Genomic DNA, 24667 nt, shown 5'->3' on the forward strand with positions numbered 1-24667 from the left:
TTGCCATCTTGGATTTTTAGTGGCCAGCCCCTTTTTCCATAAGAGTGACCCTTACAGAGTATGTGTGCCAAATGTCATCCTTGTATCACAACCTGAAAGATTATATCACTAACTGCTTCGCTAAGGTGGTGGCCATCTTGGAAAAAATGGTCGCCATCTTGGATTTTTGATCGGCCACTGCTTTTTTCCATAAGAGTGGCCCTTACAAAGTATTTGTGCCAAATTTCATTCTTGTATCACAACCTGAAAGATTATATCACTATCTGCTCAGCTAAAGTGGCCGTCTTGAAAAAAATGGTCGCCATCTTGGATTTTTGAGTGACCAGCGCCTTTTTCCATAAGAGTGACCCTTACAGAGTATGTGTGCCAAATTTCATCCTTGTATCACAACCTGAAAGATTATATCACTATCTTCTCTGCTAAGGTAGCGGCCATCTTGAAAAGAATGGGCGCCATCTTGGATTTTTTAGTGGCCATCGCCTTTTTCCATAAGAGTGGCCCTTAGAGAGTATCTGTGCCAAATTACATGCTGGCATCACAAAGGGAACGATTCTTTTGTAATGCCATTAATCTGCTGTACTACTGGGGTCACAAGGGTCACCTTGAAACCACTTCCGTATGCTACTGAGATTTCTTGTATGCGTACATGTGAAATTATTGTATACATAATAGTGAAATGATCTATACATGCTATTGAAATGATGTATATATACTATTGAAATCATTTATACATACTACTGAAATCACTTGTATGAATACATGTGAAACTCTTGTATACATTATAATGAAATGATGTGTATGTATGTTATTGAAATCATTTATACATACTACTGAAATCACTTGTATGAATACATGTGAAACTCTTTTATACATTATACCGAACTCACTTATACATATCACTGAAATTATGTGTATATATTATTGAATTTATTTATACATACTACTGAAATTACTCGTATGAATACATGTGAAAGGCTTGCACATGCATCTAAAGTTTTCATTTTAGTTTGTAATAATATACAAGAAATTCAGTTGTAAATGTACAAGTGTTCAGCAATATACATGCAGCCTTTTCATATGTATATGTGTGAGTGTTTCAGATATAAATGTATAAATGTTTAACTTGTATGCGTGCAAGCATTTCGTATGCATATGTATATGACACAGAAGTATATATGTATGTGTATGTGTTTCTCATATGTATGCGTAAGTGTTCAGTTGAGTATGTATAAAGTTTCATATATGAACGTGCATCGATTTACAAAGTATGTATGTATGTGAGAGTGTTTCAGTAGTGAGTGTGCAAGTGTTTCAATATTGAACGTATATCATTTCAGTAGTATATGTAAGAGTGTCTCATCAGCGTGTGTGAAAGTGTCTCAAAATTGAATGCAAAAGCATTTCAGTAGTAAGTATAAGACTGTCTCGTTAGCGTGTGTGAAAGTGTTTCATTATTTTTGGCCTAAACGGCCCCTCATAAGTCCACTTCCTCCTGTTGGTACGGATGGCTTCACATTGCATCGTTCCGTACCCGAATACGCATGATCCGGGTCCGAGACTACCTCCGGAGGCGGTCTCTGGTACGGTACGGTGATCCGTTTCGTGGAACGATACGCAACGTTCACACTATCACAACATCAGCCAAGTGGTCCAGCTAGGGTGCGCACCCGGGACCATAGTGTGAATCCGCCCTTAAACTCATAGTCAAAAGCAAGCAACACAATCCTTGATTATACTGCTACAACATGTTGGCTACAACTGAGAAAATGACAATAAAATGTGGCCTTCAAATACAGTATGTCTCATAATGTTGTTTAAAACCTGGGTCCTGACAGGACGAGTGAACCTCAGGCTGACTAACGTTACATCTAAACCTCAGAAACAGTCATTTGCAGTGTAGAAGTTTAATTTTATTTTTCAGCCTGGGCCTCCATTTGCTCCAGATAATAAACACTAAACCATCCCTCCAACACTTTAATAACCTTGTACAGTACTTCTCTTATCTGTACCTGTACTTTAACTGCTGTCCTGCCTCTGGTGTGTGAGTTTTCCCCCCGTGGGATGAAAATAGCCAGTGGTGGAAAAGGACTCAAGTACTTAAGTAAAAGTATCAATACTGCAATGTAAAAATACTGTGTTAGGGCACGGCCCCACCGCACATTTATTTTACCTCTGGGGCGTAATCTGCCAATGCTTTGTTAATGCAAATGTGTGGATTCATGGTCTTGCGCAATCCACGCATTTGCATTGACAAAGCATTGGCAGATTACACCCCATAGGTAAAATAAAAAAGTGCGGTGTGACCGTGCCCTTAGAAGTAAAAGTCCAGAATTAAAAATGTACTTGAGTAAAAGTACAAAAGTATTGGTGTCAAAATGTACTTAAAGTACCAAAAGTAGAAAGTACTCATTGTGCAGAATGTCCCATTTCACAAGTTTTCAAATGTATAAAAGTACTTTGAAAATAGCAGATCTGCAAGCTCACAATGTGTTGCATCTGCCTCCACTAAATACATTTGAATGGTTAAGGTCAACTAGAAATGAAATGAATGAATGAATGAAGTACTCACATGATATTATAAAGGTGGATGTAAATTTCATGTTGACAAACTGAATGACTGTCTGCTACATTGCGTGACACAGACCTCTCTGCTTCTGGTCGTTGGCTTAAGCATCCTTTTCCTGCTTGGTAACACACACACACACACACACACACACACACACACACACACACACACACACACACACACACACACACACACACACACACACACACACACACACACACACACACACACACACACACACACACACACACACACACACACACACACACACACACACACACCCAAACCACCCTTTTTAATCGATGTGTTAAACTTTACTTAATCCATTTTTTAAAAGTTGCCTCTGTGACAGTATGTTGTGTGTATAAATAATGAATGACATGAATTATATATATTTTTCAAATGTACAAATCGAATCCACAAAAATAAATCTGCTTTAACCAAAAAGAACCCCTTTCCCCCCATCAGTTAAGTACAGCAATTGCAAATGAACTGTATTATGCTCTATAAAGTGCTGTTCTGTATTCTGAACTAATTGGGCTATGACACACAAAGGACACTAAAGGGAGCCAGATGTCCATAAATAAATACTTGAGTAAATCTACTTAGTTACGTTACACCACTGCACATTACAGAGTTCAGAGAGAGAGCTCAAAAACAGCATGAGAAAACAAAATAGCCAAAAATACTAAACAGAGAACACATTAATGGAAGCAAACACACACACAAAAGGCTCTCTGCACAGCAGCCATATTGGAAAGAAATTGGGCCTCTTCTTACTTAGTTCACAGGTGTTACCAAGGATACTAATGAAGGCTCTGTTCCATTCTGGTCAAACAGAGTCAGGGTGCTGATATTGTGCATGTTGACTCACTGGAAACACTCTGCTACACCAGTGGGTCTCAAAGTGTGGACCAGCCGACCAGGTACCCTCATGGTTCCTTGAGGGGGTTCCAAATGGCCCCTTACGGGAGTGTAGGGTCCATTTGGTTCCATTTGTACACTCTCAGAGTTGTGGGGGTCCTTGAAATTAAAAAGCTTGAAAACCACTGTGCTACACATGGAACAGAGCCTTCGTTAGAATCCTTAGTAAGACCTGTGAAGGAAGTAAGGAAGAGGCCCAATTTCTTTCCAATATGGCTGCTGTGCATAGAGCCTATTATCAAAAGCAAACAGATTAAAACAGAAGAGGAAGACATAAATACAACTAGAAAAAGTGCTCCTCGGAGCACAGGTCTCCGCCAGGTCAGGTAGGTTATTGTGGCCTCCTGGTGGCGCTATAATATGCCAATGTGAAAAGGGTGCCATTTCTTCTTAGGCCTTGCACGGCAATCGGACACTGCATTCATGATTTGAGGCATTTTGTTCAAAAAATGTGTTTTGCTAAATTAGACCTGCTGGTGGCGCTATAACAGGCAAATATTAAAAGGGTAGCATTTGTTCCTCAACATAGTGTGAATGTGCGTGCAAAGTCTGACCACAATCGGACGCTGCGTTCATGATTTGCGGCATTTTGTTGAAAACGGGCCACACCTGCAAACTTAAGATGTGAATTTTAGCCAATCGGGATGGAATATGAAAAATTAAACAGATCCGCCTTGATCACATGACTATAGAGATCATGTGTACTGATTTGCGTGAAATTTGGATAAAATCGGAAGAAGTAATGTAAAGAAATATGTTTTACATAAGCCTGCCTCCTGGTGGCGCTATAAAAGGCAGATGTGAAAAATGCAGGTCAAAGGTTTTTCCTTGACCTCTAGGGAGTGCACATACAAAGTTTTACACAGATCGGTGCAGTTATAGGTGAAAACACAAAGCAGCCTGTTGTAGCGCCACCATGAGGCTGATTTCAAAATTCTCAAGTGGCAGTTCTTCCTCGGCCTAGTGAGAATGTGCGTGCAAAATTTCACGGAAATTGCATGCTGTGTTCATGATTAGAGGCATTTTGTTCAAAACGGAGCAGTCCTGCAAACTCTGGAAGCCATTTTTAGCCAATCCAGATGGAATATGAGAAATCTGAAAAAGTTGTTTGGTTTAATGACTATAGAGATACTGTGTACCGATTTGTGTGACGTTTGGACACATTTTGTAGGAGTACTGTCATAAAATGTGTTTTAGCAAAAGCGGCCTCCTGGTGGCGCTATAACAAGCCCATGTGAAAATTTTGGGGCAGAGGGTCTGAATTGGCATCCAGGGAGTGTGTGTGCACAGTTTGGCTGCGATCAAGCCAACGGTGGCAGAGATTAGCTGTCCACAGACGGACGGACAGACAGACAGACGGACAGACGGACGGACGGACGGACGGAGGGTAAAACATACTCTCTCGCCATGCCTTCGGCCTGGTGGAGACAATAAAATACCTTGTCTAAATAGGTTTGATTTAAAATCAATAGTCAATAGTGGAGCTGGACTTGTGGTGGAAGATTGTACAGCTACAAACACACATCCTTGTTACTCTCTTTTCTTTTACGTTCCAAGTTGTTTCTACAAAGTACACCCTGTGGTGGAATTCTGGATCAATCAGTAATTGATGAGGCAATAGGAGCCGAGACAATATTCTAGGTGGTGATATTTATGCTTTAATGTACATTATATCACAGGGAGAAGTACAATAACACTCATGTCAGGTAAGGTAGTTCTGCCAACGAGCACAGGGCTCAAACCAGTTATACTAGCTGGTACAAGGATAAGCTGAACCATAACAGACAGGCTGTGACACAAACAATGCAGCTATCAGGCCTAGCAGAGACATCTGGCTGCTACAGGCAAGCATATATCATGTCATATCATAATGTATTATATAAGTTCTATAAGTTATGGTAAAATATAAAGGTTAAATATAAACAAGTTAAACAACCATAATAACAATATAGTAAAATGTATATTTTTTTTATTTTTCTGCACTTCAAGCATACAGCGGAAAAGGGCATCCATTCGTCGAGACATTTTATTACTTATATACAGTGATGCTGTATTACCACATTATGCTGGGGACCCACGGCTGAAACCCCCTCAAAGACCCCTGGGGGTCCCCGGACCCCACTTTTAGAACCAAAGGTTTAGACACCTGCTTGTGGTGGATTTTGCCTGACTCTACCCAGAGTTAGTGAAATAGCAGATATACAAGCTCATAGCGTGGCACCAAGTGCCACGCTATGAGCTTGTAGATCTGCTAATTTTGAAAAATCTTGGCCATTAAGTGAAAATATTTGAATACATATATATATTTTTAAAGGGAACAAAATATTTTGAGATGGGGGTCCGCGGCCAAATAAAATGTCATTTTGGGTGGTCCTTGACATGAAAAAGTTTGAGCACCACTGATATTAAAGCAACATACGATTTTCAGAAAACTGTTAGGATTTAGAAGACATTTGCAGAATCCCCAGAAGCAAAGATTTGAGTTACAAATGTTTGTTTTAAAAATACATATATAAAAGATTTGCACACATTTACACGATTTTTCAAAAATAGCAGATCTACAAGCTCATAGCGCGACACTCTGTGCCGCGCTATGAGCTTGTAGATCTGCAACGTTTTAATAGCCAAAGAAAACAAAAAATGTACACCGATTCTTTCCCGGTCTAAATGGGTTAAGCTGCATGGTAAAGGCGACTTTAAAGTTGATGTTATTATGAATGCATGTTTATAAATGTTTTGCTTTATAGACTCAAACAAAAGGGGTTCATATACTTTCAAGTTCATATTCATTAACCTGTATATTAACCATCTTTATTCCTCACTTCACCTCTTTGCCGGAAATGTACTCAATAACCTCTCCCCTCTTACTGTATGTCCTTATTGCCAATGTTCAGTTTTCTGTTAGGGTAAAATGGCCATCATGGGAATATGGTCAATTATGTGAGCACTGCCTTCGGTCGTTGCTTTTGTAACCTACAGTACATGGTTGAATATCTCCTCTTCCATGTTAATGGAGTACCATTAGCAGTGGTTAGAGGACTCTGTCATACTCGTTAACAAACCACACTCCCTGCTGTGTAATCGGCTTGTAATGTGTGCCCTGTGTGATTTCAAATGACCACACTGCATTCTGTACTCTGCAATAGTTTGTATTTTTCTCTCATGAAGCAATAATTTAAATGCATGTGGGTAGCATGCCAAACATCCACGCACAAAATATGCATATGCATGCACACGCACAAACAACTATGTACACATGCGCACTTATTACAATCCTAATACACATTTGTTTCGTCGGAGCATTTCTCAGCGTATGACATGTTTTATCTCCATTGCATTGTTTAATTGAAAGTAGCCAAAACAATGCATTTTTTTGTTATTTATTTAATTAGAGTAGCCAATTATTTTTTACAACCTTTTTCTCCCCAATTTAAACTTTTATGGCAATTATTTCCTCCCCACACACATTTCTGTGTTGTCACTGCTGTTGTATCCTACTGCCAGTGAGGAGCCCCCACAGGGAGGACGTAGAGCCTTCGTTCGTCCTACTAACTCCTCCCGCCCAACACTCCTCGCTGACAGGTGCCCCTGTAGGAGTATGTGCAATGAACGATACCACCCTCCCCACCCTAAAACATAATCATCAGGTATTATGGTCATACTAGGAGGAAGATTTTTTTCAAAAAAGTGTACAGAAATAGTTAAAATTATGTTGTTATGTGGACACGCCTCCAGTTCATTAAGTATACCTGGTTCTCACCTTAGCACCTCCTCCACCACATTAGCACCACCCACCCTCCTCCTCATGCCCACACCTGTTGTGTTATGATAATGAGGGGGAGGGTATTTTTTTTACTATGTCACTAAAGCGCTGTTTCTCTTTTGGCACGTTTGACCCTCAAGCTTTCAGCCTCCAGGTAGAAACTCAAAATAGTCAGAGAAGACATAAAACACCATAAAAACACCACCAGGGGGCTTAATGAAGTTCTATCAACCTCATAGACACATGAAAAACAGAAAAAGTGCAAAACCATGGCACCACCTCTTTAAAAAGCAACCATCCAAATCAAATTCCTTATTCATTTACTGTATTTCACCTGGAGTTGAGTAATATTTGACCAGTGAGTGTCTAAACTTTGACTTGAGGTAGGCTACTGGGGTTGAGGACTTTGTCCACCACTAATCATCATGATAACCAAGGGGAAAAGCATGTCAAGCCATGGAATACATGCTTTTTAATCGCCACATATACCATTATTTGGAGCGATACAAAGTTATGGGAGGACAGATCACTGAAAGCAGTATGTGGACACACAGCTCATCAAACACCAGTGGTGTAAAACATCCAAGTACATAACTCTACTACAATTATTTGAAAACTTTAGTTACTTACTAGTTACTTTCTAGATTTAGATTATTATTATAAAACATACACTAACCACTTAAGCCCTTAGTACAGTAGCTATATTCTTCAGCTATTTTCAAACGATTTATTTACATATTGAACTTGTGAAATCAGACATTCTGCATAATGAGTACTTTTACTTGGTACTTTTGTATTTTGTTTTTACTCAAGTACATTTTTAATACCAGACCTTCACTTGTGACAAAGCATTTCTGCATTTTGGTATCGATCCTTTTGCTGAGGTAAAACAATGTGTGTTCTTCTTCCATCTTCCGCCATGCACTGTAAAACACACCTCTATCTCACAGGAGGATTGGTCTCACACCATGTCCTGTCATCCTCATCATATGCACGCCCCATCTAGCAGACCTATAATCCTCCTAGACACCTCCACACCAATCTATCGCTTCATCTCACCTTTCTCCTTCCTTCCACACAGCGAAAATCCTCAGAAGAGTGGAAGAAACGGACCGTTTGGTTCCATTTGGTTCCATTATTTACAGTTACGTGGTGTTAAATTAACACCACTAAAAAAATATGACGAAAAATGATTGTCGACTACTTTTTTTTCACTGACGAAAACTAAACGACAAAAACTTTGACCATATATATATATATTGACAATTTTGTCAACAAATAAAAACTAGACTAAATGTTAAAGGGAAGGTCTGGTGGTGAAGAGATCCAGTAGAACTAGTCATTTTATGCTTGGTTGTGTGCAAAATAGCTGAATACTCCGAATAGACAAATAGACAAATATACGATCTTGTACAAGCTCACAACATGTTGCAGACGGGCTATGAGCTTGTAGATCGGCTATTTACTGTTGTCGGTCTACAAATCAGGCATTGCGATGACATCAAGGCCTGCCAAAATATATATTTGTTGACTAAATAAACTGTAGATTAAGTCCATCTTCTGATATTTTGATCTTATGATATTTAGTCAACTAAAACTAGACTAAAACCAAAACATTTCAGAAGACTAAAATATGACTAAAAGTAAATGGAATTGTATTCAACAGACTATGACTAAAACTTAATATAAATTTGGTGTCAAGATTAACACCGACGAACCCTGATCATTTTACTGTGCAGGTTACACCATAATGACTGACTCCCTTCTCAGAGCAGGGTAGGGGGTGTTTCAGGTCAATTTGACCAAAACGGCTAACAGGAGTTTGAACATGATCCCACCTCACACCTGCTACCCCCGTGTCTCTATTCTCAAATCGCATTACACTGAAATGAAATGTATATTGGTTTCATCTGTGAATTCATGAACCTCGATGAAACAGGCCCTTTTGGCAGGCTGGGTAAACACAGCTGCAGCTATTAAAATATAGTGGGTACGTTTAGAATGAGATGTAGCCTACCAGAACCAGATGTACCACTGTCTGACAATGCTATTGTCTTATTGCCAGTACTCACTCTTTGGCAAACATAAATCAAACACTCATTATTGACGGGGGTGAGTGTTGTTGCTAAAGTATGTGTTATATAGCTGTGTATTCAGTGGAAAAAGTACTCACATTTTCTATTTAAGTAAAAGTATCAATACTGCAATGTAGAAATACTCTGTTATAAGTAAAAGGCCTGTGTTCAAAATGTTACTTGAGTAAATGTACAAAAGTATTGTCATCAAAATATACTTAAATACCAAAAGTAAAAGTACTATAATGTTTGAAAATAGCCGATCTGGGCACGCATGCACACGCGCATGCATGTGTCCCAATTGGTTCTCAAATGCCCTCTGCGTCCTTGGATCTGGCATCATATTGTTCGTATAATTTCAATGTACATATCATTTATTGATATTATAATGTTTAGACTGATGCTAGGTTCTTGGTTCACCTATGATCCTAGATCACTATCTCTATGTATTATATGTATTACCTTGTGTTGTCCTTGCTTATTGTAAATCGCTCTGGATTAAAGAGCATCTGCTAAATGCCTAAATTGTAATTGTAAATTGGATAAAATAAGAAAGCAAAAATTAAGTGTGAAGAACTGTTTGAGGGCTCAGGGGGGAAAACGACCTTCTGTGTCATTCTCACCTGCCTGATAGTCACCTGCTTTGCATAATCCCCATGGCGATTGAGTGTAATTCAATTTGAGTCGGTGAATAACATTGGCAGGCCTGCCTGTGTCAACACAGAGAGTCTATGATAAGCAGAGTGTCAAAGCTTCCCCATAGCATTGTATATTCAAACATGAACCACTGGAACGCAGACCAATGTCAGCAGTGTTGCCATGTCTACTTATTATACAAAAATCAAAAAATATTTTGTGCCAGATTTGTGTTCTTAAAATGTTTTTATAAATATTCAAAATGTTTATCTTTTTTTGTCAAGATTTTCTTTTGGAAACAGCAGATCACAACGTATCGCGACAAGTTGTGAGCTTGTAGATCGGCTATTTTCAAATAGCCAATGTTTAAAGTGCTCATGTGGCCTAGTCGCTTATTTTGGGCTTGTTTTCATAGACCACGTTGCTTATTTCTCTCGCTAAATCTGGCAACAGGCGATGTCAGGCGTGCACGGACGCGTACACAACGTGTTACTCGTGGCTCTACAGTTTTACGCTCCCACTAATGTATCCTATAAAAGGATCCATTACATCGTCATTGTTAACACATTACTCCGGGTGTTATTTTGACAGACAGGTCATTATCCTGCCGTTTCGACTTTGCCAGAACTAAACGAGTTAAAAGACACAATTGCCAACATGTTGTATACGGTATATATATCATTTGAAAGACCCAGCATCCTCTAATGATGTGTGACAGAGTCATTTCAGCCGGGTGCTGCTTGCACAGCGTGCGGAGGAAATGGAATCCATGGAGAAATAAGTCACGGTCTGATCCAAAGATATTCTCTCACAGCAAGTAAACTGAACTGGATGTCTCCATCCACTGGTCTGTGGCTCTCCTCAGTAAAAACTAAATAACCAATATAAGAAAAGAAAAACCATGAAGTCCAACACGCTTCAGCCAGTTAAAGGTATCGATGCTCAACTTCACACAAATTCTCGTCAATTTAGTCCAGTGAGGAGCCCCCACCGAGACGATGTAAAGCCTCCTAAACAACACAGGTGCAGCCCCAGCCCGTAGGATTGCGTGCAGTGACAATTATCACTCTCCCCGCCCGGCTGCCCTCCCCCTAACACGGGTCAATTGTGTTCGTATAGACGCTTGAAAGAAGCCAGATGCACCACAGTGGATTTGAACCCACAACCTCAGAGGTGGCGGGCAGGTACTTCACCACTGCGCCACCCGAACCCAGAACAGACAGCTTGAATAAGAAAGTACAATACCTGGGAACTTCAGAAGAGACTACCCAAATCAGTGTTGATTTCGTCGACTAAAAAACTATGACGAAAAATGTTCGTCGACTACCCTTTTTTCACTGACGAAAACTAAATAAAAACTTAATAGAAACTAAGCTATGATGACTGAAACTAAAAATAAATATATTCACAATTTCGTCAACAAATAGGCTTGTAGATCGGCTATTTTCAGCATGCAACCAAGAGTAAAATCAGCCATTACGACGCCATCAAGGCACCGCCAAAATACATTTTAGTCGACTAAATCAACTGTAGATTTAGTCGACTATAATCTGATGATATTTAGTCGACTAAAACTAGACAAAAACTAAAACATTTCAGATGACTAAAATATGACTAAAACTAAATGGAATTTTATTCAAAAGACTATGACTAAAACTAAATCAAGATTTGTTGTCAAAATCAACACTAACCCATATACAATACAGCACTCGACTGGGTCTACACATTTTATTATTTTGCAGGGGTGACTGATGTTTCGACTGATGTTGCGTCGATCAACGTTTGTGTGACACTCTAGTGCAGTATGACAAGGTAGGGCATTCATTTATGGAAAAAAAACACACAAAGTTAGAATATGGAGACTAGAAGTTATCTGCCCGACGACAGCAAGGATATATTAATTTAACACTGAGGATTCCGCAGTGATGTAGGCTATTGGACGGATTGGATGTCAGGCTGATGGCAGGAGGTGACAGCAATAACGCTGAGTGACACACGTCTGTGTCATTCATCGGCCACGCGTAGGCGATGTGTTGTTGGGTACGACGTCACCGAAAAGAAGGAGCCAAGAGATGAAATGAGAGCACACTGAGGGTGGAAGATGGAAGCAGAGGTGGAGCAGAGTGGAGTTAACACAATAGATGAAAGAGGGCTAATGGAGAAAGACGCAGAGAGGGCAAGGTATCACATTATTACAGCAGATATATGAAAGAGCTCTGTGCAACCATAGAGAGAAGAGATTAGTGTGAGTGTGTGTGTGCGTGCGTGCGTGCGTGCATGCGTGCGTGCGTGCGTGTGTGTGTGTTCGTGAATGCGTGTGTGGGACAAAATGTCCCCACAAGTAGACCAGTGGTTCTCAACCTGTGTGTCGGGACCCCCAGGGGGGTCCCCACATGATTTTGGGAGGTCCCCTAGCAGGTGATAGTGAAGTGACATTTTAAGGACTTTTAAAATATTTTAATACATAAGAAAGAAAAGTAAAAAAGACCATTACTGCATCTAAAGTAATCAAAAAACGATACAGTAAAAACTGGTTAAACATCGGCCAAATAGTCAAATAATATAAGAAAGAGGCAAACGTTTGAAAATAGCAGATTTACAAGCTCTCGCAAACTGCTATTTTCACAATATTTATCTGTGGAACCGAGTCAAACAAGTGAGGGGGTCCCCAGTTCAAATATGATTATTTGTGTCGTGCACCGACAAAAAAAAAATAGCCGATCTACAATTCCACAACGTTGTGGGCTTGTAGATCGGCTATTTTCCGGCTTTAGGCTTATGGTTAAAAACTGTCAAAAGAAACAAAAAACTGGCATTCATAAAATCACTGTCTTAAAATGTTGATGTCCTCACAAGTATGGTGGGCTAATGCAAACATGTGTGTGTGTGTGTGTGTGTGTGTGTGTGTGTGTGTGTGTGTGTGTGTGTGTGTGTGTGTGTGTGTGTGTGCGCGTGTGCGCGTGTGCGTGTGTGTGTTTGCGCGTGCGTACGTACGTGCGTGCGTGCGTACGTGTGTGCGCATGTAGAGTACGTGCGTGCGTGCGTACGTGTGTGCGCATGTAGAGTACGTGTGACAGAACACAGCAGTTCACCAGACATAAGAGCAGCATCCTCCACTTCAACCAGATTATTTCCACATGACTGGAGCTTGTCTCAACTCTCCAGGCACTTTTCTCAGTGGCTGATCTGCTCTCTGCTCCTAGATGCTACAGGATTGGCTCAAATGCACCCACACACACACCACCAGGCCAACAGTTAGTAGCAAAAAGAGCAATCAGTGCACATGGGGATTTGGCAACGGTCGGAAAGCAAAATGTCCCAGTCCAGGTTCAATTCCTGGCTGCGGCAATGTGTAGAGCGAGGTGTCCCTGACGCGTCCCTGAGCAATAGAGGATATGCGCATGCTTAAAGTGAATGGCAGATCGAGTGGCAAATCGAGTGGCAAAGAAACATGCAAAATGAGTTTAACATTGTTTAATGTTGTTTAATGCAATCAGATTTTACTTTTCTGTTTGGATGCATGGGCTGTCAAGGCCAGAAAGTATTTTTTTGACACTCAGTAGGCATTCCTGCATAACTTCCGGGTCTGATGATGATGTCACACGCATATCCTCTATACACTTAACTCCTGACTGCACCCCCCAGCCCCATTTGGAACCTCTCCCTCCGCTATATAGCTCTGAGATTAGGTCCCACTGTAGTGGTTAACGGCAGAGGTACAGTAGAGTCCGTCCAAACGTACTGTGGATCATCTTTTTCGACACATCATATCCAAAAAGTAAAGCTAGTCCCTGAAACCTACAGATGTTTGAGGCTTTTGCAGAGAGCAAACTTTTTGGGACGGGGTTGAAAAACCCGTTTAAATCGTTTGTTTAGTCAGCCTGTGTCATGTTTTCCCATTGTAGCCGAAACGGGAGCAGTAAAAATGTTATTTACTTGCAGTACGGTCAGTCATTTGTGGTCAATATGTTTTCTTTCTCAACCAGTTCGAGATCAAATACAACACACAGAATGCAACAACACACTTTATTGATCTTTAAAATGTAACAGATGGCTAGATTCATGTTCTGCACATTCTAGGTTCCCCTTTAACAACATGAATAAAATATAGATTATGCATAGTAACATAACGTAAGGTAACGTGAGGTAACTTAACGTAAACATATAACGTAACGTACTATATAGTGCATATTGCGTAGAATTGCAAAGCAGATACAAACCAAAGCAAACACCCAAACCACCCAACCCAATCTCCAGAAGAAAATTTACCTTCCATGCATTTCTGCAAACAACTGATAGGTTGCATCTCATCGTTGCAAGGCAGGCACAGCATCAGCAGGTTTCCCTGAGCGAGGCTCTAACCGAGCCAGTGGCCAGATTTATCGGTACATTGAAAAAGGAAATAATCTAGGATTAAATTAACATGATCCACATCTAGACACAATGTTTTGGCATTAAAATACGCAATGCTTCAACATCTTTTGCGAATTGCAGAAACCGTTTTCTCTGGATGAACTACCTTGCAAGCACACTGATCATGTACCGCAGTGGTTCTCAACCTGTGGGTCTGATTTTTTGGGGGGTCCCCAGGGGGGTCCCCAGATGACAGTGAAGTCACTGAAGTGAAAGTTTAAGGATTTTTAAGGCCTTTTTAATACCTCTAATATTTAAAAGAAAGAAAATAAAGAAGCCATTACTGCATCAAAAGTAACAAACGATACTATAAAAACTGGTCAAACATTGGCCAAATTATCAAATAATTTAAGAAATCTACAACCAATCTACAAGCTCACAACGCCTCGTGTTGTGAGGCGTTGTGAGCTTGTAGATTGGCTATTTTTTTCACAACATTTATCTGTGGAACTGAGTCAAATTAAATGTAATGCCTCAACTCGGACTACAATTCCAAGTGCTTGTCAGGATGGGGGGTCCCCAGTTCAATTATGATTATTTTGGGGGGCCGCGGCCTAAAAAGGTTGAGAGCCACTGATGTACTGTAGCTGTACCAACACACCAGCTAACTGATCAGTGATCAGTTTGATAACTTTCACAGACCCAGTGGTTAGTTTCAGAAAACCATCTGACATTCGATCCACTATTTGGGTTGATTCTTCTTCTTTGTTTCAATACCACCACCATCCTCCTCCTCATCATCCCTGAAAAAGTATAAACACTGAATTAATTACAATACATATACAATGATCTTTTGTTCTAAATCTTTATTCTTTTATATCATGACCTCACATGATATTCTAATTAACTGGATAATGAATTAGACAACAGGTGTAATTGTCTTATTGACAGGGTGGTTGATTTATATTTGATTATAGCATTTAACACCATTTAGAAAAATGTAGCAAAGATACTGTACTTAAAATATGTTTGTTGAGGTGAACAAGAGAAGAATGAAGGGGAAATAAAAATAAGTCTTACATTGTTGGGGTTGTTGTTGTTGTTGTTGTAGTACAGTGTTTGTCCCTCAGTGTACGGTTTAACCAGTCAATAAAGTCCTGGACAGAAACAAACTACTGATTACTGCACTGCAGTACAAACTGTACAACATATTATGCGTCTCCACCAAGTGAAATGTACTGTAACACACACACACACACACACACACACACACACACACACACACACACACACACACACACACACACACACACACACACACACACACACACACACACACACACACACACACACACACACACACACACACACACACACACACACACACACACAGTACCTGTTCTTTGCCTTGTATGACCATCAGGTCAGATTGTTTGTCTTTACAGTATTGTCTGCTCTTCTCACTGGTCTCCTCGGCAGATTCCTGCAATCCACATATTGCTAATAACAAGAGAATACAATTAGAAAATACTCAGATTCATGACAAATGGAGAACAATATTATATATACTGTAATAAACAGTGAGGTTCTCACTGACCAGAAAGAATCCTCTTCAGATCATCTCGCTCTGCAGTCATGCTCTCACATCTGGTCTTCTCTTTGTCTTTGGCCAGTTTGTTTTTGTTGTTGATTTTCTCTTTAATTAAGAACAAAAAAAAATAGACAATCAACAAACTGATGATGAGTTTTACATGCAACTTTGTTCTGAGACCAGGGGCCCTATTTTGGTGAAATGCGAACCCACTAAACTAAAACTTAAACTTATTAACATGAATAATGGAGTGAAACGAAATGAAAATTCAGGCAGAGTGTCAGGCTACTGTAATGCATGTCACACAGTGTCATAGACAAATAGCCTCAGAAATGTACATCTCTCCCACAATCAAACTAATGTCCTTGTGTGGGAGGTGCAGAATCAAACAATCTACAGCCCTTCAAATAGAGTCCTCAATAGCAGATGATGTCAAAATAACTTGGGAAAATAGTATATACAGTTAATAGATCTGGCACTGGTCCTATGAAAAATATTTCTCGTGGTAAACCTCATCTCATATTCACTTATAAACATGGAAAGACATGATCCACAAAATGACCTCTTAGCAGGATGGTCAGAGTCCACATGGACATATGGACCCACAGACTTAGAGGTCCACACAGCAGTCATTTTTGTGTCCATGCGTACCTGTCATTAAAATGTCTATAAAATGGGGTTGGTACGCTAACTACGCTCTCTGTATGCTTTTTGATAAACTGGATTATGAAAGGCAAAAGCCTCCATACGTGTCTGCTCCCTGTTTTAAACTTGAGAAATGTTTCAATGATGTGCATCGATGATTCAAACATACCCCGGCAGTATAATAATCAATCTAGTTGACTGATCAGAAAGCCTTTTATAAAGGAGTAACTGATATAGATAGTATGGCTTCAATATTATCCATGCATGGCACTTAAACTACAGAAAGTTTCAATTCGCCCATCCGCTGCATCACGTCAATCCACCTGCCCCACAATAAGGCCCAAAGTATTTTGAGCAACAGCCATCAACACTAGTTTTGGAAACAAATATAACAGGTAAAGATAAGATATTGTTTATAGAATGACACTCACGGTGTATGATCAGGCCAATGATGATAGCCAGTATGATCAGACACAGCAGGCCCAGGCACCCGGCAGCTTCTTTGGAACGATCCTTCTTTGACCCACCAGCGCCTGAAAATCACAAGAAAGACAAACCTATGAGGATACTTGAGAGGGTTTCAAGAGTTTTCCAAAATAAGACATTTAAAATAAGTGAAACATTTTAAGAAGTTGTTTACGCTTTATTACAGATTATTACAAGTAACTGATGTACTCAACTGAAAAAATTATATCAACGTAACAGCAATTTACAAAAAGAGTATTTTCAGTTTGTGGGTGTTATCTTGCTAAAGATGACAGAGGCAGAGCCTCAAAAGTCAATTGATAGTGCTTTGTCTTTCCATCTCTGCGATTTGGCTTGCCTTTTGTCAGAAATACATCATTTTTGAGGTGAATTCAAGTCAAGTCAATTTGATTTATATCGCTAAGTCAGAACAAAGGTTATCTCATGACAATTTACATATAGAGCAGTTCAAGACATTCATTACCCCTTCACAATTCATCATTACCTCAAGACAACTATACAATACTTATTTTCAATCATGACATACACAATGCTTAAAATCTTTAAGGTATTGCTTCTTCAAAGTTCTTTTTTTGTAGGTCACACAATTCAGTGCACATGGAAATTGTGGCAAATCCTATTGTATGTGAATAAATGCAAATGTCCCATTAAAAACGACCAATAAAACAACAATGTTCATTTGAAAAGTTGTTGAACTCTCTCTCTGCTTGGTTGGTCATTCAGAACGATTCCTTCAGTAGAATAAGTCCACTGTCCCTTCAGTGCGGAATTCATGAGGAAACCTTAGCTGTAGCAGAAGCAATGAAATGCTCTGTTACAAGTAAAAGTCCGGAATTCAAAATGTACTTGAGTAAAAGTGCAAAAGTATTGGAACCAAAATGTACTTAAGGTACCAAAAGTAGAAAGTACTCATTATGCAGAATGTTCCATTTCAAAATTTTTCAAATGTATAAAATGTGTAAAACTCCATTTGAAAATAGCAGATCTACAAGCTCACAATGCGACGCATTGTGAGCTTGTAGATCGGCTATTTTCAAATGCCCGAAATATATTTAGGGCTGAACGGATTAATGTATGTTTTCTAATAATAATCAAAACCTACAAAGTAACTAGTAACTAAAGTTTTCAAATAATTGTAGTGGAGTAAAAGTACGATATTTGCCTCTGAGATGTGGTGGAGAGAAGTAAAAGTAAATACTCCAGTAGTAAAGTAAAAATAAATTCAAAATTGTACTTAAGTACAGTACTTGAGTACATGTACATCACTGGTTTTTACCTCCGTTCTGCACTTGTGCCGTGTGCTGCTGTACAGGCTCCCTCTGGGGCCCCGGGTCAGGGGCGTCTGCAGAGACGTAGATGTCTACCATCCTCTCCTCCCTCTCACCTCTGTCTTCCTCCTCTCCTCTCTTCTCCATCTCTACCTCCACCTCCAACTTCCCCTGACCTCGGCCATATCTGACCTTTTTGGTCAGGTCTGGCTTGGCGTACACGTCCTCGGTCATCCGACTGTAGTCCATCTATACAAACGTGCAGTCGCTGTACGACTGGTTGGTAAACAGAAGTCACAAATGAGGAAGATTTAACTGTTAAAAAGCTTATCAACAGAACCCAGAAAGTTCACACTTTTTGTGGTGTGACGTGCATAAGATAGACATCTAGGGCCGTTTCCTTCCGCTGCTGTCTGTTAAAAAGTGTTACTTATTTGAGATGATTTGCTGATGACAAGACTTTTGAGTTGAGCACGCCAGTTATACCCTAAAACCAGACTTATCAGCAGTGGTGGAAAAAGTACCTCAGCTATTTTACTTGAGTAAAAGTAGCAATACTACTGTGTAAAAATAATTTTAAAAAGCCTGTGTTCAAAATGTTACTTGAGTAAAAGTCTAAAAGTATTGGGATCAAAATGTACTTGAAGTACCAAAAGTAAAAGTACTAAAATGTTTGAAAATAGCAGATCTACAAGCTCACAACGCGTTGCGATTGTGAGCTTGTAGATCGGCTATTTTCAAATAGCCTAGGTATAGAATAGGGCAAAAATGGTTAATTTGTGTTTCGTGATATAATAATTGATATCTGCAAAGTAACTAGTAACTAAAGTTTTCAAATAATTGTAGTGGAGTAAAAGTGCAATATTTGCCTCTGAGATGTATAGCGGAGTAGAAGTAGAAGTACTGAAAATTGAAAATACTCCAGTAAAGTAAAAGTACCTCAAAATTGTACTTCAGTAAATGTACGTAGTTACTTTACAGCACTGCTTATCAGGAGGGAAAAACAAGACAACATAGCCTAGCCTTTGTGTTGAATGGCTGTTTTGGACAAAGGTCACCTCATAGGTAACAGTCTTCCATGCCGACATCTCGCCACTCCGACTAGTGGCTTCCGCGTGCGGTTAGGGTTAGGGTGAGGGTTAGGTTCGTTAACGTCGGAAAGGCGACATGTCGGAAAGCCGCCATGTAACCACCTCATATTGGTCACTCAAAACCAAGCTCACACCTGCAGAGAGCAACTGTGGTGCCTCCAAAGATATATAAAAGAGAGACATTTTGTAGCCATAAAAAGGGCACTTTCTCCTATGAAGGCAATAATGTGCCTGATGGCTCAGCCACACATAGACCATGCTCTTAGTGAATTCGAGGACCGGAAAATTGCAAATGAAAAGTTGCATTTTATCCGAGGACTAGATATTCCGCATCCATTACAAATTCCTCCTTCACCTACAAATGTCAAAACGCCCTGTAGCTCCACAGTACCTCTCAGGCCTCCTCCATAAACACACTCTGTCACGGAACCTGTGGTCCACAGACTTGGACCTCCTCTCTGTCCCCAAAACAAACGAACCAAGCGAACCTTGGGGGACAGAGCCTTCAGTGTCGCAGCCTTCGCCATGCTCCAACACTGGACTCTTTTAAGGCTGCCTTGAATAGACAGCTATTCTCTCAGGCTTATGGCATAATTGTTTGTTCTTTTGTTTGATTGTTTGTTTGTTGGTTGTTCATTGTTTGTGATGTAAAGCGTCCTTGGGTTTATGAAAGGCGCTACATAAATTCAAGCTATTATTATCATTATTATTATTATCTATTAACAAGTCATTATCAGGGGTAAATTATCAGAGCCAGAGGTTCTTTGACACACGCCGGATTTTGCAGCCTACCTTCCATCGCAGAAGTCTAATGGGATGACAGTATAGTGGCTGTGTGTGTGTGTGTGTGTGTGTGTGTGTGTGTGTGTGTGTGTGTGTGTGTGTGTGCGTGCGTGCGTGCGTGCGTGCGTGCGTGCGTGCGTGCGTGCGTGCGTGCGTGCGTGCGTGCGTGCGTGTGTGTGTGTTTTTCAGCATCTAATCTTATAAACCACTAGGGCTTGACATTTCCTGAACACGAGAGAGAGAGAGAGAGAGAGAGAGAGAGAGAGAGAGAGAGAGAGAGAGAGAGAGAGAGAGAGAGAGAGAGCAATTTAGTGAGTCCTATTAATATTCGTGCACATTGAGCTTCACACAAGCTGTCGTCAAAAAATATGATTTGATAAAGGAAGACACTAGACCAGTGGTGTTACAAATTTGTAGGCCTATATGTCAGTTCTTCTCACTTCCTCTTGTAAAGGCTGCGTGCCAGCAACAACAACCCAACACGTTGCATTCCACACCGCAACCTTCGAGTGTAACTTTATTTAAAGTAGTTTCATGTTGGTTGCTAATTAAGACTGAACTGGTGACCTACCGAAGTCTGTGACTCAAGTGGTTCCTGTTTTGCCATTCCATGCATGTACTCCACTTTGGTGAGAGGCATGAAATAAAAGTTGAATGATGTTAAATCATTTTTTACTTATAATCTTATCTACCTACCTATACCTACCTACCAGTGATGGAAAAAGTACTCACATTTCTTTCTTAAGTTAAAGTATCAATACTGCAATATAGAAACACTCTGTTACAAGTAAAAGTCCGGAATTCAAAATGTACTTTAGTAGAAGTACAAAAGTATTGGCATCATAATGTACTTAAAGTACCAAAACTAAAAGTACTCATAAGGCAGCATGTCCCATTTCTAGTTTTCAAATGTATAAACATCTTTTGAAAATAGCAGATCTACAAGCTCACAATTGTGAGCTTGTAGATCTGCTATTTTCAAATGGCCGAAATGTATACAGTATAGGGCTGAAGCGGTTTATGTATGTTTTGTAATAATCAAAATCTACAAAGTATAACTAGTAACTACAGTTTTAAAATAATTGTAGTGCAGTAAAAGTATAATATTTGCCTCTGAGATGTAGTGGAGTAGAAGTAAAAGTATTGGAAATACTCAAGTAAAGTACAAATACCTCAACATTGTACATGCACTCAGTAGTTACTTTACACCACTGCTACCTACCTATCTCATCATTATGTTTATTGTATAGCCTATATTATTATGTATCCAGTATAGTGGAGTATAGAATTGCATAGTATAATCCCAAATCGCTGCAACACAGAGGAATATAAGTGCATTTGTGAATTGTAGCATTGAAGAGTGTGGGCCTGAAACCACATGGAATAGTGTTTCCATTGATCAAACAGAACCGTCTGAGCCACAAACTGCAGCAGAACAGTGGTTAGGTTAGATTATATTATATTATATTATATTATATTATATTAGATTAGATGTCTTTATTATCCACAAGGGAAAATCGTTTTGCTCGGGTCAATGCATACATTCAAGACAAGACAACACATGAATATACACCACAGTTGAAACACCCAGCAATGTACTTCAATTCTATAAAAGGTACAATTCTAAATTCAAAAGGGTCTTTTAAAAAAAGCACACTTGTGGAACGGCCAGAATGTGTTTGTGTAAGATTTCATGTGTGTGTGTGTGTGTGTGTGTGTGTGTGTGTGTGTGTGTGTGTGTGTGTGTGTGTGTGTGTGTGTGTGTGTGTGTGTGTGTGTGTGTGTGTGTGTGTGTGTGTGTGTGTGTGTGTGTGTGTGTGTGTGTGTGTGTGTGCGTGCGTGTGTGCGTGCGCGCGTGTGCGTGCGTGCGTATGAATGAATGTGTGCGCACACATTCATGGGGGGGGCATTAGCAAGCAAGTCCAGATCGACCAGGTGAGGTGGATATGGCACTGCCCTTTGCCTTCTTAGAGAGGCAAATGAAAACCAAAACAAATCATATTTATGTTGTTAGATACCATCCAATCCTGCGTATGAAAAAATAAATAAATAAAAGCTTATTGCTCAATCTCTAATGCCAAAGAGGATTGTTTTTTCTATTCTAGATCTTATAGCCAGCCAGTACAGTGAAGCTAATATGAGGGAAATATCAGTAACACAATATCATGCAGCAGTGTTCTGGACCAGCTGGAGAATCTTTAGAGACTTGATAATAAGAAATCCAGCCTGGAGGTACAAATGGACTCGTTTTTTTCTGAGCCAGGATGTGAATGATTTTGGAAAAGTTGTGCGTAGGTGGAAAAAAAGCAGCACGTTGAAATGTGATTGATGTGGGAGGTTTCAGATCATGGCATTTTTGGCTTATAATGTTTAAAATATCTAAAAACGTTCTAAAGGAGAAGAAAGAATCCAATCACATGCTGGGCCAAATTTGATTGCTGTGCAGGATTCTGTGGCACACACATTGATTTTCCCCTTCTAATGTAGTTGGATCGGTCTGAAAATATATGTGTGTGTGTGTGTGTGTGTGTGTGTGTGTGTGTGTGTGTGTGTGTGTGTGTGTGTGTGTGTGTGTGTGTGTGTGTGTGTGTGTGTGTGTGTGTGTGTGTGTGTGTGTGTGTGTGTGCCTGCGTGCGTCTGTGTGTGCAAGGGCGCCGATACTGCGGGTACTTCGGGGATAAAGCACCCAGGGGAAATGAAGAGCACCCATGACAAACTCATCACAAAAAAAAACAAAAAAAAAGACATCTTCACTTTATATGGAGTACATTTTTGGTACCAAATTAACCAAATTAACCGCATTACAGTAACAAACGCCCCCCCCCCCCCCCCCCCCCCCCCGGAAAATAACCACACATTTTGCGCACGCTATGCGTGCACGCGGACCGGCCGCGCATGCACGCGCGTGTGTGTGTGTGTGTGTGCGTTCGTGCGTTTGTGCGTGCGTGTGCGTGTGCGTGCGTGTGCGTGCGTGCGTGCGTGTGTGTGTGTGTGTGTGTGTGTGTGTGTGAATCTTATGGCAGGACAAAGTGTGGGTTGAGCTGTAATCATAGATGCTAAGTAGCACTTCAGGCCTTATCTTCTGTAGTGTAGGCGCAGCTGAGGCACAAATAGATGTGTTACACACACACACACACACACACACACACACACACACACACACACACACACACACACACACACACACACACACACACACACACACACACACACACACACACACACACACACACATACACACGGGTGTGTAGACAGACACGCCTAGAAATAGACACCATCTTACACAATTATAGAATACATCAGAGGCACATGCTGCTGCTTCATAGTGACATGCAGGAGATGATTATTTGGTAACAAGAAGAGTGGGCACTATGGAAGACACCTTCCAGACCATTTTGGTTCAAAATGTATAAAAATATATATATATATTTGGAAAATGGTCTTAATTCATGTAAAGTACACATGTTTAGAACATGATTGAACATTAATTTGACTATTACATTATTTCTACAATTGCTACAAATCCTGTGAATCCAGTCATTTTGGGCATAAACCATAAGTTGAAGGGTAAATGTATCTGCTTCTTTTGATTCTTTTGAATTTGAATCCTGAAAAGTAACAGTTTTGGACATACAGTATGAGGTTTCCACTTCCCTTTACTCAGACCCCTTTTTCCAGAGAACTTAATTTAGGATTTAGAAAGCGTTTTTAAAAATGTGCCTCAGGTGTAAATGGGTTACGTTGGTATCCAAAGTGAGTCCAGCTCTCTCATGCAGGGAGGGCTAAAGCTATAAGTTCACACTTCTTGCCACATATCTATGTGTGAGCTCTGTGGGGGGGACGGGGGGGACGGGGGTGGGACGTGCAAACCCGCTAGTTCCCTTTTCTGGTGCCATGCAGCAGCTTGACACGCACATATGTGTACTTTAGTATGGCACTGTATATGAAACTTGTTATCTAACTCAGTAGTATTCCAACTTTTTCGTGCCAAGGACCCCCAAATTGATATGTATATATTTGGCCCACGGACCCCCATTTGAAAATGTTTCGTGCCAGGGACCCTCAGAAAGAAATATTGTAAAAACACGGTCTCCTCACGTATTAGAAGGACAATATCAGTCACCAGAACCAAGGACGGGTGTTTCCGAGGTATCTAACCTGATTGAAATGGAGTTTGAAGTTACAATGGGTTTGTATAGGAAGGGGGCGTGCCTGATAAAATGAATATCAAATAAAAAAAACTTTAGTTACTAGTTACTTTGCAGATATAAAATATATGATATTACCGGTATAAAACATACATTAACCACTTTAGCCCTATTTTATATAGGCTATTTGAAAGTAGCAGATATGCAAGCTCACAACGCGTTGCGTCGCGACGCGTTGTGAGCTTGTAGATCTGCTATTTTCACACATTTTAGCACTTTTACTTTTGGTACTTTAAGTATATTTTGATGCCCATACTTTTGTACTTTTACTCAAGTAA

The 24667-nt window shown here is 40.1% G+C and overlaps 2 protein-coding genes across 2 annotated transcripts in view; one reads left to right on the forward strand and one right to left on the reverse strand.

The window, feature by feature from the left end:
• The window catches only part of LOC311057769 (nicotinamide N-methyltransferase-like), a 344908-nt gene that overhangs the window by 84187 nt on the left and 236054 nt on the right, over window positions 1-24667 (forward strand). The window lies entirely within an intron of this gene.
• On the reverse strand, window positions 15490-19916 carry LOC311057385 (uncharacterized protein; the record flags this gene model as incomplete). Its single annotated transcript, XM_084074344.1, has 6 exons — window positions 19790-19916; window positions 18316-18583; window positions 16985-17086; window positions 15915-16013; window positions 15714-15817; window positions 15490-15504 (listed from the first exon to the last, which is right to left on the reverse strand). Exons 2-6 carry the CDS (start codon window positions 18554-18556, stop codon window positions 15490-15492), a joined length of 561 nt encoding a protein of 186 aa, XP_083930470.1. The 5' UTR covers window positions 18557-18583; window positions 19790-19916.

This window comes from Gymnoscopelus microlampas (assembly GCF_963454915.1).
Source record: "Gymnoscopelus microlampas genome assembly, chromosome: 12".
Lineage (NCBI taxonomy): Eukaryota > Metazoa > Chordata > Actinopteri > Myctophiformes > Myctophidae > Gymnoscopelus > Gymnoscopelus microlampas.